Source organism: Chiloscyllium plagiosum, chromosome 14 (genome assembly GCF_004010195.1).
Source record: "Chiloscyllium plagiosum isolate BGI_BamShark_2017 chromosome 14, ASM401019v2, whole genome shotgun sequence".
Lineage (NCBI taxonomy): Eukaryota > Metazoa > Chordata > Chondrichthyes > Orectolobiformes > Hemiscylliidae > Chiloscyllium > Chiloscyllium plagiosum.
This window is the reverse complement of record NC_057723.1, coordinates 82,001,613-82,019,564: the sequence shown is the minus strand read 5'-3', so window position 1 is coordinate 82,019,564 and position 17,952 is coordinate 82,001,613. Positions and strand designations below refer to the sequence as shown.

General features: G+C 40.6%; 1 protein-coding gene across 2 annotated transcripts in view; it reads right to left on the bottom strand.

The window, feature by feature from the left end:
• LOC122556849 (collagen alpha-1(I) chain-like) overlaps nt 1-17,952 on the bottom strand; it is a 181,518-nt gene that overhangs the window by 126,546 nt on the left and 37,020 nt on the right. For both annotated transcript variants that reach the window (XM_043704102.1, XM_043704104.1), the window contains exons 2-4: nt 12,965-13,167; nt 9,777-9,803; nt 4,376-4,465 (exon numbers count right to left, since the gene is read on the bottom strand). In XM_043704102.1, the coding sequence (XP_043560037.1) occupies nt 4,376-4,465; nt 9,777-9,803; nt 12,965-13,167 (320 nt within the window). The remainder of the gene's footprint in view (nt 1-4,375; nt 4,466-9,776; nt 9,804-12,964; nt 13,168-17,952) is intronic.

Here is a 17,952-nt window from a genome sequence, read left to right as displayed (position 1 = left end):
ACGTGCAAACTCCACACAGTCAGTCGCCTGAGGCGGGAATTGAACCCGGGTCTCAGGCGCTGTGAGGCAGCAGTGCTAACCACTGTGCCACCGTGCCGCCCACCACTATGTATAGTGATTCATGAGAATCAATAGTTAACAGCTCTCCAGCAGCTATTTCAATAACTTGCTTTGTTTCTTTCTAGCTATACATTTGCATGCAAATGTTACAGCACTTGTTCCATCCCTAACATGCATTTTTTCTTCTGTGTGATATCTCTTTGCATCCTGCTCCTTAAACTTTCCGCTTATTCCTTTGCAAATACTTATTCCTTTATTCCAATGTATTGTTCTCATTTAGCATGAAGTCCTCAGCATAATGCAAAGCCTCCACTGTTAATAGTCCACAACTAATGATTGACTTCACAACTTCTGTTAATAACTGCCGTGAAAGTAAATTTCACTTCTCTCAGGAGATGTGTTCTCATGACGAGATTCTTTGTGCCTAAGAAAATGCCATCTCCGATGAGATCATTCACCATTTGCCCCAAACCACAGATATTTGCTGGATGTACAGTCATGTACTGGTCAAATGTCACATTTCGCTTCGGCGGGTCGGTGTGGACTTGTTGGGCCGAAGGGCCTGTTTCTACACTGTAATGTAATCTAATCTAATCATTCACCATTTGCCCAAAACCACAGATATTTGCTGGATGTACAGTCATGTACTGGTCAAATGTCACAAGTTCTGATGTTGTACACTTTGCTCATAATGACATTAATGTGGGGTTCAAAGCATGTCTTCAAAGTCCTTAAATTCTCTGTAGTGGAAGTATGTATTTGGAAATATGTCACTGTTCCTTCACTGTTGTTGGGTTCAAAATCCTGGAATTCCCTCCCTAAAGTCATTGTGGGTTACCTACTGCATATGGGCTGCAGTGGTTGAAGAAATCACCTCACCCCTACCACGTATTTAAGGACACTAGAGATTGGCAATAAGTTCTAGCCAGCCAGCAATGCTCATGTCCCATGAGTGAATTTTAAAAAAAGCCTGGCTTTTCAGCATCTCTGTGAGAGTTAGGTTGCAATACATCTTGTGATTTTGATGGCAGGGTTCAAACTTTATATTGATTTGGTTTCATTTCAATTCTGCAGCTATTTTGTTAGTGACAATGAAAAAAGTTCAATTCTGTTGCATATCTCTTTTCACATCCATAGCAGCAGGAAGTGGAAAGCTCACAGTCATTCATTCAGAGTTACTTAAGACTTCGCAGTTGCAGACTGCAATATTAATTTATCCTTGTTTTTATCTTCAACAGGAGTTGGCCCTGTTGCAATGCTAAAATTTCAACCCAGCGCTTCTGACATGTTTCAAGGAATGTGTTCAATGGTCCCCACAAACTAAGGTAAGCACAGTGGTGGAGGAGACATAACTATGGTAAGCTAGCTAGTGCATGACCTAATGGGCCTGTATGCCCTGGGGTTTAGAAGAATGAGAGGACTCTCACTGAAACAGATACAATTTTGACAGGTCTGGTTAGATTAGATGCAGGAATGATGTTTTTTCCTGACTGATGGGTTGAGAACAAAGGGTCAGAGTCTCAGGATATGCAGTAAGCAACTTCAAAATAAGATGAGGAAAATTTCTTCACTCATAGGTGTTGAACCTGTTCCGACCACAGAGAAAAAAATAGATATATATTATATATGTCTAACGGCTGCAGCAGTTGAGGGGCTTGGAGAGAGTGGGAATATGGCATTGTTGAGATAGATGATCAGCCAACATCATGCTTAATGGTAGAGCAGGACTGATGGGCTGAATAGCCTATTCCTACTCCTATTTTCTACATACAAAGACTTTTCTCAAAACAACAGGGATATCATCCAAATGTATTGCAACTCATTCATTTTCTCTCCCTTGCAGGACTGATGGCCCCAGAGAGGAGATAGCGCTTGGCACCATACTTGGGAATTCCCTGGCAACACTGACTCCAAGAAGCAAGATGATAGCTATCTGAGAGAAAGTGAGGACTGCAGATACTGTTGAGTCAGAGTCAAAAAGTGTGGTGCTGGAAAAGGACAGTAGGCCAGGCATAAGCCTTTATGCCTGAAACGTCGACTCTCCTGCTCCTCAGATGCTGCCTAACCTGCTGTGCTTTTCCAGTGCCACACTTTTTGACTCTGACAGCTATCTGAGACTTCCTGCAGCTGTGAAATCTGCCACAGTTTCAAGAAGAGTCTCCATGGTCTTGGGCATCTAATTTATGTTTATGGAGCTAATTACCTTCTCCATCTTGGATTTTGCTATTGCATGACATATGTTTGAACTAGACTTCTTTAAGCCATGAATCACTTTGCCCATGTTCATTGGCATTTCCTGCAACCTGTCCATCAGCCTCGGGCTTCAACGTTTGCATTTGAGTCCTCTGTGGCAGACTTTTATGTAACCTCACCACTTGGTGACCAGTTACCTCTGGCATTTGGCCCATCTACACCAGCTTCTATCAATTACATCCAATCATTCATCATGTTATTTTGGATCTAGCTACCCTACATAATGCACATGGTTGCAGTCACTGAGTTGGTGCTTGATTGGGTCAGATTGAGCAATGATATTCATTAAGAAAGGCTAGCTTCTTCTTCCTGATGTGGCAGAAGGCAGTCTACATGTTTCTGATGCTAAAAATGTAAGAGAGGGATAAATATTTAATTTTTCATGGCAGGTGAGAAGAGAGAATGTTGGATCTAAGATAAAAGAATGTGGGCACAGAAAACAAGAGTGTGAGGAACTCTGCAGAATGTCTCCTCCAACACTGGTGAGATTGCCCCCACAGTCATGAGTTTTGCCTTTGGCTGTGACAACCAGCTCAATTTTTAACTGGACAGAATGTTCAGGTGGAAGCAGCCTCCTCCAGTCATGGTTTCTACCAAACATTTTCTATCAACGTATCCAACAAGCAGGAAATATGTGCAAGTTCCTTGTATGGTGCATTGAATAGCTCAAATACAATGTGCCAGATAAAGCAGAGATTGCAGTAATGGCCAGAATAGAGACAGCTGAGTGTGCAAAGTTAGGAAATGAGATGTAGTGGTATGATGCAATGATTATTGGTGCTCAGAGGGAAGTGGAAAGAGGTATTGTCAGTCCTCAGACTGGAGGTGATACAACTGTGAGCAGAAAATAAGAGCACAGTTTTATTTAAGAAGTCCTTGACATTTCTGGTAAGATCACTGAACATCTTTTGGTATGATCATCCGGAGGTGCTTCTGCTCCATGAAGGAAGAGAATCTCTGTACACTTCTACATTACTTGGATCAGGACAGTTAAGTAGCATTGTGGAATCAAAATGTTCTCTTTTGTACATCACTTAGCCATTTCAATTTAGGCAACTTCCCTGTCTGCAGCTGATCAGCAGTGCTAATTTTAAGAAGCATTACTTAAAAGCTGTCTGACATAATCTGCTCTTGTGTAATCATCCATTCCCCAAAGATGAAAGCAAACAATTAAAAATACTGAAATTATGATTAGGTTTTACATCAATGTCCATATTCCACCCAAGTAACTGTTCCAGTGAACTGATTGTGGATAGTTCTTGAACCAGTTCCACAGCCTGAATAACATCACACCATTCACTGTGTGCGGGGGAGGGGAGGGGAGCTATATCCCTGTCCTGTGTAAGGGTGAGGAGTCAGCTGATCATCCAATATGGAGTGACATGAGGGCAAATGCATCACAGAGAAACCATGGAAATGTGCAGACATTGGGAAAGGATTCAAATAACCATTCCAGGTAGAAGCTAATTGGTGCAGTCATACAGGGGAGAGGCAGTATACCTGCTCTTTTTGTGGGAAGGGATTTACTCATTTATCTTCCTTTCTGAAACACTAATGCATCCTATGTCTGTGTCAGTTTCCTCCGGGTGCCCCAGTTTCCAGGTTAGGTAAATTGGCCATGCTAAATTGCCCACAGAGTTCAGGGATATGTAGGTTAGGTGCATTAGTCAGGGATAAATGTAGAGGAATGGGTCTTGGTGGGAGGATTAGTGTGGACTTGTTGGGCTGAATGGTCTGTTTCCACACTGTAAGGATTCTATGATTCTGTGATAACCTCAGAATAGTTCCAATGAATTCCAAAGCTACACATAGTTGTTGTCTATACATGATATAGGTTATGAACCCATTCATTTTCCATTGTGAAAGATGTTTGCACAGGTGACAGCACAGAATATATTGCTTTTAGTAGACTAGTACTGCAACATGTCTATAAGTGTAGTTAGTCAGAACTTAAATAGAAGATGAAGTTTATCGTACATTATTAGGTCAATGATATTCATAACTTTTATTAACATAACCTACTCCCAGGCTTGAACTGCATGCTAAAGGATGGTTAACTAACCCCATTGCCAGGAAGTCCAGGTGGTCCAGGAGGTCCTGGTGGTCCAGGAGGTCCAGGAGGTCCAGCATTGCCATTTCTTTTAGGTGGATTCTACCACACAAACAAGATAAAAACATTTATTGTCAAAGACAGATAAATGGAATTCAATCTATAATGCTCAGATGCGTGTATTTTTCTTCGCAAATTATAAAAAGCTCTGCAAATATCCCCCATCCTCAATGAGATCAGCCTATCGGTGCACATGATAATGCTGAAGTATTTGCAACAATCGTCTGGCATTTCTTGCCTGATCTATTCCTGCCTCCATCGAAGGTTCTCAACATCACGGATAGTCTTCAACCATCTAAATGCACTTCACATGATATTAAGAAGTGGCTGAAGGCATTGGTAATGGCAAAAGCTATAGGCCCTAACAATATTCTGGCAATTGCACTGAGGAGATGGGATCCAGAACTTCCTACACCTTTAGCTAAGTTATTCCAGTTCAGCTACAACACTGGCATCAGCCCAACAATTTGGAAAATTGCCAGTTATATCCTGTATACAAAAAGCATAACAACTTCAATCCAACCAAGTACTGCCCTATCAGTCTACACTCTATCATCAGTAAAGTGATGGAAGGTGTCATCAACAATGCTAATAAGCAGGATTGGCTTAGCAATAACCTGCTCACTGATAATCAATATGGATTATGACAAGACCACTCAGCTCCTAAGCTCAGTACAACCATGGTTGAAATGTGGTCAAAAGACATGAATTCTTTTTGAGAGGACGTGAGAGTGATTTCCCTTGCCATCAAAGGCTGCATTTGAATGAGTGTGGCCTAAAGAAGCTTGAGTAAAACTGGAGTCAATGGAAATCAGGGTGAATCTCTGCAGATTGGATTTATATCTAGCACAAAGGAAGATAGTTATGGTTATTTGAGGTCAGTCATTTCAGCTCCAAGAGGAGCTCCTGGGGTAGTGTCCTCGGTCCAACCATTTTCACCTACTTTAATAATGACCTCCTCTTGATCATAAGGTCAGAAGTGGGGATATTCCTTGTAGGTTACACAATATTTAGCAACATTCACGACTCCTTAGATACTAAAGCAGTCTATGGCTAAAAGCAGCAAGACTTCACAATATGTACTCTTGACTGATAAGTAACATCCATGCTATATAATTGGCAGGCAATGGCTATCTCCAACAAGTGAGAATCTTACCTTCTTACCTTGACATTCAATGGTGTTACTGAATCCGAAACTATCAACATTCTGGGAGTTAAATTGACCTGAACTGGACAAGCCATGCAAATACTTCGGCCACAAGAACAGGTCAGAATCTAGGGTTCCTGAGGTGAGCAACTCACTTCCTGATTCCCCAAAACCTCTCCAAGGCACAAATTAGGAGTTTGATGGAATACTCCCAACTTGCATGAATGATTGCAGCTCCAACAACACTCAAGAAACATAACACCATCCAAGACAAAATAGCCTACTTAATTGGGACCACATCCCAAATATCCACTCACTCTCCCACCGATGTACAATAGCAGCAGCACATACTACTACAAGATACATTACAGAGGATTATTAGACAGCGCCTTCCAAATCATGGCCGCAACCATCTAGAAGGACAAGGACAGCAGGTAAATTTGCCACCTGCAAGAGCCCCTCTAAGACACTCAACATCATAACTTGGACATGGATCACTGTTCCATATACGTCGCTGGGTGAAAATCATGGAACTTCATCCGTTAGAGCATTGTAGGTGTATCTATATTAAATCAACTGCAGCCATTCAAGAAGGCAAATCACCACCCCCTTCTCAAGGGCATCTATGGATGGGCAATATGTACTGAACCAATCCACATCCCATGATGAATAATAAAACAAAACTTCCCTTTTTATTGTTATTATTTTCCCATCCAAACTACATTTGATCTCAGAGATGTTAACCAACAACATTTGATATCCTAACTTAATCTAGTTTCATTTGCTACCACTTGGCTCATATCCCTCTAAACCCTTCTATTCATGTACCCATCCAGATGCCTTTTAAATGTTGTTGTTGTCCCAGACTCCACCACTTTCTCGGCAGCTCATTCTACACACGCACCACCCTCTACATGAAAACATTGCCCCTTAGATCCCTTTTAAATTTTTCCCGTCTCACCCTAAACCTATGGCTTTTGGTTCTGAACTCACCCATTCCTATTTGATGTGGAATCAATATGGTATACACTAACCTATCTAGAAAGTTAGACTTTGAACTTGTGAAAAGCAGCTTGGAGACAGCCATTTTTTCAGATTAACCAGTTTGTGAACCAGACATGGGTACAAGCTATGAGGTATCAGGCAGCCAAAGTTCATAACCAGTTTAAGGTTCACATACAAATCAACATCTTAGCTGTTTGACAGCAAGAAACCTTACAACCCTTCACTTCACAAGAATCGTACTTTAACTTTAAAGGACTGAACCCATTCAAGGAATCATAGGCTTGGAAATCACTTGGAAGACACAGATTATGAATCAGAGTCTGAGTTAAATGTAAGCTGCAAAAGTATTTGTATCTGCACAAATTTGAGGTGATTTTGTTTCTCCAAAAGTTGGGATATGAGCACCTCCTTAATTTCCTTTAAAGTAAAATGGCTTATTTGGTCATTTCAGACGGTAGTTAAAAGTGTTTCTGTAAATCTGGAATCATGTAGGACAGCAAGATGCCTTCTCAAAAAGAGATGAGTGAACTAGTTAGGTTTTTATGACGACCTACGATATCAAAGATAGTTGGCATGATTACCATTACTGAGATTTTCTTTGTATCCTAGATTTTAAAATTTTGAATTAAAATTTTCCCAGCTGCCATAGTAGATTTGAATCTGTAGTGATTGGGACCAGGTTGACCTCATTGACCACCAGGTTCCTGATTGGGATTGTTAACCGGGGCCAATCAGATAAGCCTTTGCTGACCAATACAGCCAGGAGATTAGAACCTCCTCAGTAATGTAAAAATAGGTAAGTCCCCTGAGTTGGATGGGACTTATCCTGTGATTCTCTGGGAAGTCAGGGAGGAGATTGCCAAACCTTTGGCTTTGATCTTTATGTCATCATTGTCTACAGGTATAGAGCCAGAAAACTGGAGGTTAGCAAATGTTGTTCTCTTGTTCAAGAAGGGGAGTAGAGACAATCCTGGAAATTATAGACCTGTGAGCCTTACATCAGTAGTGGGTAAAGTGTTGGAAAGGGTTATAACAGATAGGATTTATAATCATCTAGAAAGGAATAAGTTGATTCGGGATAATGGTTTTGTGAAGGGTAGGTCGTGCCTCTGAAACCATATTGAGTTCTTTGAGAAAGTGGATAAGGGTAAAGTGGTCGATGTGGTATAATTGGATTTCTGCAAGGTATATAGTAAGGTTGTCCACAGTAGGCTATTGCACAAAATACAGAGGCATGGGATTGAGGGTGATTTAGCGGTTTGGATCAGAAATTGGCTAGCTGAAAAAAAGCAGAGGGTGGTCGTTGATGAGAAATATTCATCCTGGAGTTCAGTTACTAGTGGGGTACCACAAGGATCTGTTTTGTATCCACTGTTGATTGTCATTTTTAGAAATGATCTGAAAGAGGGCATAGAAGGATGGGTAAGTAAACTTGCAGATGGCACTAAGGTCGGTAGAATTGTAGATAGTGATGAAGGATGTTAAAGGTTTCACAGGGACATAGATAAGCTGCAGAGCTGGATTGAGAGGTGGCAAATGGAGTTTAATGTGGAAAAGTGTGAGGTGATTCACTTTGGAAGGTGTAACAGGAATGCAGAGTACTGGGCGAATGGTAAGATTCTTGGTAGTGTAAATGAGCAGAGAGATCTTGGTGTCCAGGTATATAGATCCTTGAAAGTTGCAACCCAGGTAGATAGGGTTATTAAGAAGGCATACGGTGTGTTATCTTTTATTGGTAGAGGGATTGAATTTTGGAACCATGAGGTCATGCTAGAGCTGTACAAAACTCTGGTGCAGCCGCACTTGGGGTATTGTGTACATTTCTGGTCACCACATTATAGGAAGGATGTAGAAGCTTTGGAAAGGGTTCAGAGGAGATTTACTAGGATGTTGCCTGGTATGGAGAGAAAGTCTTACAAGGAAAACCTGAGGGACTTGAGGCTGTTTTCATTGGAGAGAAGAAGGTTGAAAGGTGACTTAATTGCAACATATAAAATAATCAGAGGGTTAGATACGTTGGACAGTGAGAGCCTTTTGCCTCAGATGGTGATGGCTAGCATGAGGGGACATAGCTTTAAATTGAGGGGTGATAGATATAGGACAGATGTCAGAGTTAGTTTCTTTACTCAGAGTGTAGTAGAGATATGGAACACACTGCCTACAACAGTAGTAGACTCGCCAGCTTTAAGGGCATTTAAATGGTCATTGGATAGGCATATGGAGGAGAATGGAATAGTGTAGATTAGATGGGCTTCAGATTGATTTCACAGGTCAGTGCAACATCAAGGCTGAAGGGCCTATACTGTGATGTAATGTTCTATGTCTGTGTTCTACTTGAGGATTGACTCTGAGCTGGCTGGCCACAGCCAGTGTACTGTCCACTTGTAAATAAAGGGTGACTTGATGACGGGATCTGGCCTCTGTGCAGTTATTTCGTTATCCTTGTCTCAGGGCATTTGCCAGAGCCTCTAGGTGGCTAGTGCAGTGACACCATTATGCCACCATCTCACCAACTGTGTGAGAACAAATAAACTACTTTTAAGTTCTAACATCATAAGAACAAAAGAACTAGGGTCAGGAATTGACATTTCAGCCCCTTGAGCCTGCTCTATCATTAAATATGATCATGGCCTCAATTCCAGTTTCCTGTCCACTCCCTGTAACCCAAAAGCTTGTTGCTAAATTATTAAATGGGAATACTCACTGCAATAGTTGAAAAAAACAAATATGCCTATTTCCTCACAAAACATACTGATCGTAGGTAGTGAAGGGGTACACACATTCAGTCTGCAACAATTTATTTCGACAAAGTCACATACATGAAAATAAACTTTTAGACTTGCTGTTAAGCAATGAGAAGTAGACATTAAGGGAATGGCAATATCTGATTCTTTATATGTCCATCTGTATAAATTATCAAGAATCAAAATCTAATGTAAATCAAAGGCTGTTCAGTTATTTAGAAGCAACAAAAAATAATGCTTACTGGGTCCCCATTCAGCACATGGACATTTGTAATGAGAGAAGGATACATTTTACAATCAACATGTTAAAAAAACCAAAGAAAGAAAAGGATATTCCAAAGATTAGCAGTAGGCTGGAAAATCTGGAAAGTTTTAGAAACCAGAAAAGGATGATGAATAAAAATGAAGAGGAAGAAATGAGAATGTGACAGAAAACTAACAAGAAATTAATACTTACTGGTTTCCTGGTAGGTTGAAGATCATTCTGTAATGAGAGCAAACATTTTACAATCAACAAAATTGAGGGTTTATAAGACAGATACTGCAGTAATCATGGCAAAAATTAATATTGATGGAAATTGGATGAATCAAATGGGCAATAGTGGCAGAGAGGATGAACTTAAAAAGAATTTTGGGCAAGTTCCTTGGAATAATCCAAGGGGTGGCACGGTGGCTCAGTGGTTAGCACTGCTGCTTCACAACGCCAGGGACCTGGCTCAATTCCCACCTTGGGCAACTGTCTGTGTGGGGTTTGCACATTCTCCCCATGTCTGCGTGGGTTTCCTCGGGGTGCTCAGGTTTCCTCCCACAGTTCAAAGATGTGCAGGTTAGGTGAATTGGCCAAGCTAAATTGCACGTAGTGTTAGGTGCATTAGTCAGGGGTAAATGTAGGGGAACGGATCTGGGTGGGTTGCCCTTCGGAGGGTCAGTGTGGACTTGTTGGGCCGGAGGGCCTGTTTCCACACTGTAGGGAGTCTAATCTAATCTAGAAGCAATCTGCAAACAGACTGCTTAACATCTAGTAATATTTAGTGAGATAGGAACAATCAATAACCTCATTGCAGAGGACCTCAGAATAACACTGATCATAACAGAAAAACATTGCACATTCAGTTAGAGGGGAAAAATTTGGGTTTGAAACTCAAGCCTTGAATTTCAATAAAAATAATTACAAGGGTATGAAGAGTGAGTTGGCTGAAGTGCACTTAGGTAATAGGTGAAAAGATAAGACCATTGACAAGAGTACCAGATGTTTGAGAAGATATTTGATAACTGAACAAAAAAAGTATTCTACTGTGAAAGACGATGAGAAAGATGCACCATTGGTATTCCAACTCAGGAAGTTAAGGATAGAATAAACAAAAAGAAAAACATTTCAAAGATTAGCAGGGTGCTGGAAGGTTGGCAAAGTTTTAGAAACCAGAAGCGGATGACAAAAATAAATGAAAAGGAAGAAATGAGAAAGTGATAGCAAACTCGCAAGAAATAAACAAATAAGAATAGAAGCAGTGGAAATTGGTCCATTACAGAATATGACTGGGGATTTGATCATAGGAAATAAGCAAAGGCAAAGATTTTGAATTATTATACCTGTATTCACAGCAGAAGACAGAGAAAGAAAAAAAACTCTAGTAATGGTTTGCTGAGAAAACCATAGCATTTTTCTTGACTGTATCTGCCATTTGATATGCTCTGTAGTCAGCTCAATTACAGTTTGTCTGTAAATCCATATTTACCACACTTTGATTCTGGAAATTAGGAAATTGCTATACATATAGCAGATTTACTTACTTTTCTAACTGCATGGAGTTATTTCATTTATTCAGTATTGTGGAATCTTGTGACCTTTTTCGTTTACTAAGTATGTGACACTAAACACTTGTCTACTCTAAACAAAAATATTATTGTTCCACGACACATTCTAATATAGATTTGGCAATCTCATCTGGGATCAGAACAGTGCAAATTAAAATATAAATATTACAGTAAATAAATTCATCCTTTTAACAGTACGTGTTTCTCAAAGATCAGGTTGGGTGAATGGAGAGTGGATGTAGGTCTTTGGTGCAGGCATCTGAAATAAAAGCATCCCGAATATTGGGTCAGATTCTTGAGTTACATTGACGCAGTAAATTTACACAGACCAAGCGAAACCAACTTGTCTGTTCCTTACGAACGAATGATACTGCTGGCAAATTAATTTTCCAGGGGAAACTTCAAATAGGCACAACATGCATAGTTTGCAATAGGAAAAGGATTTCAGATATGAGCACATCCACCAATTGTGTGGCCCTAATGAATACGCTGGGAATCTTGAAATAAGCAGACACTTCTTGCTTGTCCTCTTGGAAGCTTAGGAAGTTATTTGGTGGCTGGTGCGATCTCAGTTGCTGTTATAACGGGACAAGTCAGATTCTAGTCTGGCTTGATAGATGATATGTTGTTGTTTTTCTTTTGGTTTTGGGAAGGTGGTAATTCATTAAGGCACAAACATGCAATGCTGCAGACTTGGGTTTAACAATGAAACAGAAATTTATTATGCAGAAGAATTGAAGATAAAATAGAATAAACCAAACAGTAATACCAACAATATCCTATTGCAGTGTTTATACATTGGGTAGAATGCCCTTTCTATCCCCCATAAGGTTTGACTTAGCCATGGTGTCAATCCCCTGTCATAAAAATCTGATCTTCTCTTTCTGAGTTCATGGAATATTAAGTTTAAACTTTCTCACCTTTAAGTCACCCCTCCTGGACTGTAATCAAACACTTCTAGCCAGTAAGTTATGAACTAAATTCCTTACATTGAGGTTACCTAGTAACAGGATTAAACTACATTCTTACTTTCTCAGGAGCAACTGCTTTGCAATCTAGTTTCAATTAAGAAACTTGTAGATCTGTGTATCACCTAAGCTTCCACAAAAAAAACTAGAATATTCTATCCAAAAACTTAATGTACTACACTGTTTACTTTGTTTTCTTGTAAAGTCTCCCAGTGTAAACACATTCCCACTAGCCTCCAACACTCTCTCTTACACTGCGCATTAAAATAAATCACCATTGCTACAGAAATTCTAACATCAGTAAACTCCTACAAACAGAAAACCCATATGCGACTAGTTCAAAATTTAAAATTCCAAACTGAAATATAAATTAGCTTAACATGAAAATATAAATCATGCACTTTACATTAGTGATAAGGAATGTGTGTTTAACAGTAAAACAATACAAAATATATCAGTACCATAGAATCTCTACTGTGTAGAAAGAGGCTATTCAGTCCATTGAGTCTACACTGACCCTCCAAAGTCCATCCCACCCAGACCCAGACCTCCACATTTTACCATGGCCATCTCTGGACATTTCAGACAATTTAGCATGGTCAATCCACCTAACCTGCACACCTTTGGACTGTGGAAGGAAACTGGAACACCCAGAGGAAACCCACGTAGGCACACGGGGAGAACGTGCAAATTCCACACAGCCATCCAAGGGTAGAATCGCTTGGCACTGTGAGGCAGCAGTGCTAACCACTGAACCACTGTGCCACCCACAAAAACATTTACTCATTCTAATCTATAGTAAATTGTAGTAATATTTTATTCTGGACAAGTTGAAATGACAACTAAAACATCTTATTCTTACATGGTTTTGCGTTGGAGGAATGGTTGGGCATATAGGACAGCATTCTCCAAATGGAATTTCAGCATCTTCACATGGCAATTCCTCATCACACTGTATATTATCACAAATGATGATTCCATTCTCACAAATGCACAGAGTGCAGAGGTCAGCTTTCCAAATACTTTGATCACTATATTCTGTTCCATCCTGAATACAAAGGGAACCTAAAAAGGAAACATACATGCATTAAATTCAGAAAACTCCAGGAATATTTGACTGAGGGAATCGTGTGAGATCCATAATTATTCAATGTAAATTCAGAATTATTGTAAGAGGCCAAGGTAGGTTTAGACATTCACAGGCAAGATTAAATATAAATAAGGTGTCCAGCAGCAGAATTCTAGAAACAAAACTGAATTCTGTTGACCAGGTGCTGGAATCGTATAAAATGCTGGTTAGGTTGCAACTGGAGTACTTTATGCAGTTCTCGTCATCACAATATGGGAAGGAAATCAATGCACTTACGAGGGTGTAGAGGAGGTTTACCTGGATGTTCCCTGGGCTGGAGGGTCTGAGCTGTGAGGAAACATTGGCTGGGATTGTTGTCCTTGAAGCAGCAAAGGTTGAGAGGGGACCTGATAGAGGTGTACTGTAGAGGATTATAAGGGGCTTACATAGGATGGATAGGAAGGCACTTTTTTCATTAGTAGAGGGGTCAATAACCAGGGAGCATCGATTAAAGGTGAGAGGTGGAAGGCCAAGAGGAAAGTTCAAGAGATTTTTTTATCCACTCAGATGGTAGTGGAAGTCTGGAATTCATTGCCTGAAAGGTTGATTTAGTCAGAAACTCTCATAAAATTTAAGCAGTACTTAGATATTCACTTGCAATACCATAACCTCTACAGCAATGGGGTAAAAGCTAAAAAATGTGATTAGCATCATCATATCTTTGTTGCCAGGTATGGTTATGATGGTCCAAATGGCTTCCTCCTGTGCTTTAAACATGCATGAGTCCATAAGCCTATGAGTTCAGCAGTTAGAATCAGAAGTGGAAGCTGAGGTCATTTGACCAGAGATCACCAAACATTTAAGGAGTCACAAGAATCAGAGCCAACTACTAAGGAAATTGGGGTGAGCAGAGAGGTAGTGGATATGATGACACTGTGCCAAATGCTGGCACCGTATCAAAATGTGGGCTGAAAATGTGTTGCTGGAAAAGCGCAGCAGGTCAGGCAGCATCCAAGGAGCAGGAGAATCGACATTTCCTCATTCCTGAAGAAGGGCTTATGCCCGAAACGTCGATTCTCCTGCTCCTTGGATGCTGCCTGACCTGCTGTGCTTTTCCAGCAACACATTTTCAGCTCTGATCTCCAGCATCTGCAGTCCTCACTTTCTCACCATATCAAAATGTCACCAGCACTCAGCATCGTAGGAACTCCATGGACTTGTACAAAAGGAAAGTGAATCAGCAAAGACAATCAGAAATAAGACACCAGATGAGCCCATGGATCGGTGATGTCTCCAAGCAGATTTGGCTCTAGGCTGTAGGGCAAGATGGGAGGTCCATTTTACTCTGAAAATAAGGATGAGATCAGTCTGCTGGATCAAGCAAGTCTGAAAGGAAGTCAACAACCTTAAAAATATCCAAAGTAACAGGGATCGGTGCAGCAGCGTATCAGTGACATTATTCTCCCAAGATGAGTATTCCACCCCACTTTTGCCTTTGGGACATGTCTGTTGGAACATGGAAGAGCGTATTTGGGGAAGAGATTAAGAAGCAGCCTGCTTTGTCAGAGATATAGCTGCATCATGGTGAGAAGCACTTCCCTGGTGTTACTGACCCTCTTACCCTCACCTTCATGAGTGACCGGGGAGAGAAGCATTCACCTGGCTTCATCACAAACCATTGGACTACCATTAGAATCAGCGTAGAGTTTGTCTTTGTGTGGTGGCTAACAGCATTCATCCTTATCCTTGAAGGAGAAGACAGTACATAATATGAAGGAATGAGTTAAGATGAGTGGAGGGTTTTTTTATTCGTGACCATCCTTATAACCAGAGATTAGAACTAACAGGGCATTGGAACTAACAGGGCAAGATGGCACCTACTTTATCACAGATGACCAGGTAAGAGTGCAGACACAGAAGAGTAAGTGTCCGAGGGAACAAGTAGAGTAAGTAACTAGTTCACACAAGGAATAGTATACATACGTCAAATATGCACCTGCAATCAAAAGTTCTCCAGCTACTGTCTCTATGATTTTGGTCCAAGTTTACAGTTTGGAGTGATGGCAGAGTATAATCAGAAAGATCATGTGAATTCACTTCCACCAAACTGCTCAACTTGACAATTCTGATAAATTCCACCATAGCAGTTAATACTACGTATGAAATGCTAAAATAATCAACTTTTTAAATAACAATGCACAACATTCTAAACCATGTCAATTCTGTACACTCACGCCAACCTCTTACTGTTAACAGATCCTTAAAAATTCCAAGATCCAAATCTAAATCTGTAACTTCATCAAAAATGAATCAATTCTCCCTGGGCCAACCCAATCAATGCACCAATGTTGTTGAAATTTATCAGTTAGTTTGCAAGATATACAGCTTTCAGTCAAAGAGACTAATGGCATCAACAATTACTTCCAAAAATATTACATCTGCTGAGATTCAGTAGCGGAAGCAATAAAGTCCTTCACCAGTGGAATTCCACAAGGATCAGTGCTGGGTCCTCTACTTTTTGTCATTTACATAAATGATTTGGATGCGAGTATAAGAGGTACAGTTAGTAAGTTTGCAGATGACACCAAAATTGGAGGTGTAGTGGACAGTGAAGATTACAACAGGATTACAACAGACAAAGTCTTTTCCCTGAGGTCGGGGAGCCCAGAACTAGAGGGCATAGGTTCAGGGTGAGAGGGGAAAAATATAAAAGAGACCTAAGGGGCAACTTTTTCACACAGAGGGTGGTACTGTATGGAATGAGCTGCCAGAGAATGTGGTGGAGGCTGGTACAATTGCAACATTTAAGAGGCATTTGGATGGGTATATGAATAGGAAGGGTTTGGAGGGATATGGGCTGGGTGCTGGCAGGTGGGACAAGATTGGGTTGGGATATCTGGTTGGCATGGATGGGTTGGACCGAAGGGTCTGTTTCCATGCTGTACATCTCTATGACTCTATGACTTCTTGGAGGGTCCAAGAACATGGAGACCTTCAAGAAAATTCAAGTTAGATGGGTAGGTCATGTCTCCTACGCAGGTAACTATATAACCTCAAGCAGACCTTCTATGGACACCTTCCTCAGAGCAAAGAGGCAGCACGATGTCTCAGTGGTTAGCACTGCTGTGTCACTGTGCCAGGGACCTGGCTTCGATTCCAGCCTCCACTGTCTGTGTGGAGTTTGCACATTCTCCCCATGTCTATGTAAGTTTCCTCCAGGTGCTCCGGCTTCCTCCCACAGTCAAAAGATGTACAGGTTAGGTGAATTGTCCATAGTGTTCAGAGATGTGTATGTTAGATGCATTAGTCAGGGGTAAATGTAGAGTATTAGGGTAGGGGAATGGGTCTGGGTGGGAAACTCTTCGGAGGGTCAGTGTGGACTTGTTGTGCCAAATGGCCTGTTTCCACACTGTAGGGAATCTATTCTAATTCTATTCAAAGGACCTAAGGTGGTCAGTACAAACAATAAAATAATGGCTGTCAAAGAGCTTTACATAAGTCTGTATTGTGAGCCATCTCCCATTGGGTGGGGGGGATGGGGGGGAGGGGATCTCTTGCAACCAACCAGCCCAACTAAAGCCCAATCGAAATTCAGTTCATAATTTTTGAAGTACCATTTAAATAATTTCAGAGCAAGACCAAAGATGGTTTAAGCGCAGAGCTTCCCCAAAAAAACCAATAACGACCGCATGCACTGTCAGTTCTGTCGACATTCATGTTGATTCCAGATCAACCTTTTCAATCCTATGAAGACCTATAGAAGACAATTAAATCTTTTAAAGCTTGAATGTACTTGAATAATGCTATTTGAAGCGATCCCATGCCTTGTAAATATGAAATGCATCATTTTTTGTGGTCAGGTTAAGCATGGATTCTTGACACATCTTTGGTGGAATCTTCAATAGTATGTAACAACTCATTGAATGTTCTACCGCACAAAAAATAACCTCAATATCTACCCTGTCATGCCCATCAGAATCTTTACATTTGAACGGGATCACATTTATTCTTTTAAACCGCAATGAAAACAGACACTTTACTTAGCGTCTGATCAAAGGATAACACTCTCTGAGGAAGCAAAACTTTCACTCTATTGCCTCCAACACAAGCATTGCCTTCTTTAAATGTGGAAATCAAAATTGTGCACAGTACTCCAGGAGTGGTTTCACTGTAAAACTGAAAACAATTGTAAACTGCAACATGAATTCCTTGCTCTGTACGCCAGTCCTGTCCCAATACAAGTCAACATGCTATTTGTCTTCCTGCTAGTTACATCTGTGTTGAAAACCTCCTGCATTTGTTGTACAAGCATACTTAAACTGGCCTAAACATTAGCATTTACGGGTTTCATACATTTTTAAAAATTATTTTACATTTCTATTATTATTACCAAAATCATATTTCTCCACGTTATCACACATTAATCACTTTACTGCCCACTCACTTCACAATTTTTATAGCTTTGTTGTGTCTGCCTCATAGCTAACATCCCTGATTAACTTCATATCATTACAAGCTGGGATACGTGTTACTCTTGGTCTATGACAATGCTCTCTCTGAGCTGCACATGCAGACTGTTGTTCTGAGGTTCCATGCAGGCGATTAGCATGCCGACAGCGTTCCCAGCATTGATTTCTGTTTCTGGAAGTTGATCCTGCTCAAGGTCGTCAAAAGTCGACATGAAAGAAAAGCAATCAGCTGGAATACTGGTCTCTGCCCCGCTGACCAGCCCTCCATTCATTTTAATAAATTATTGTCAATCCCATAAAGTGTTACCTCAG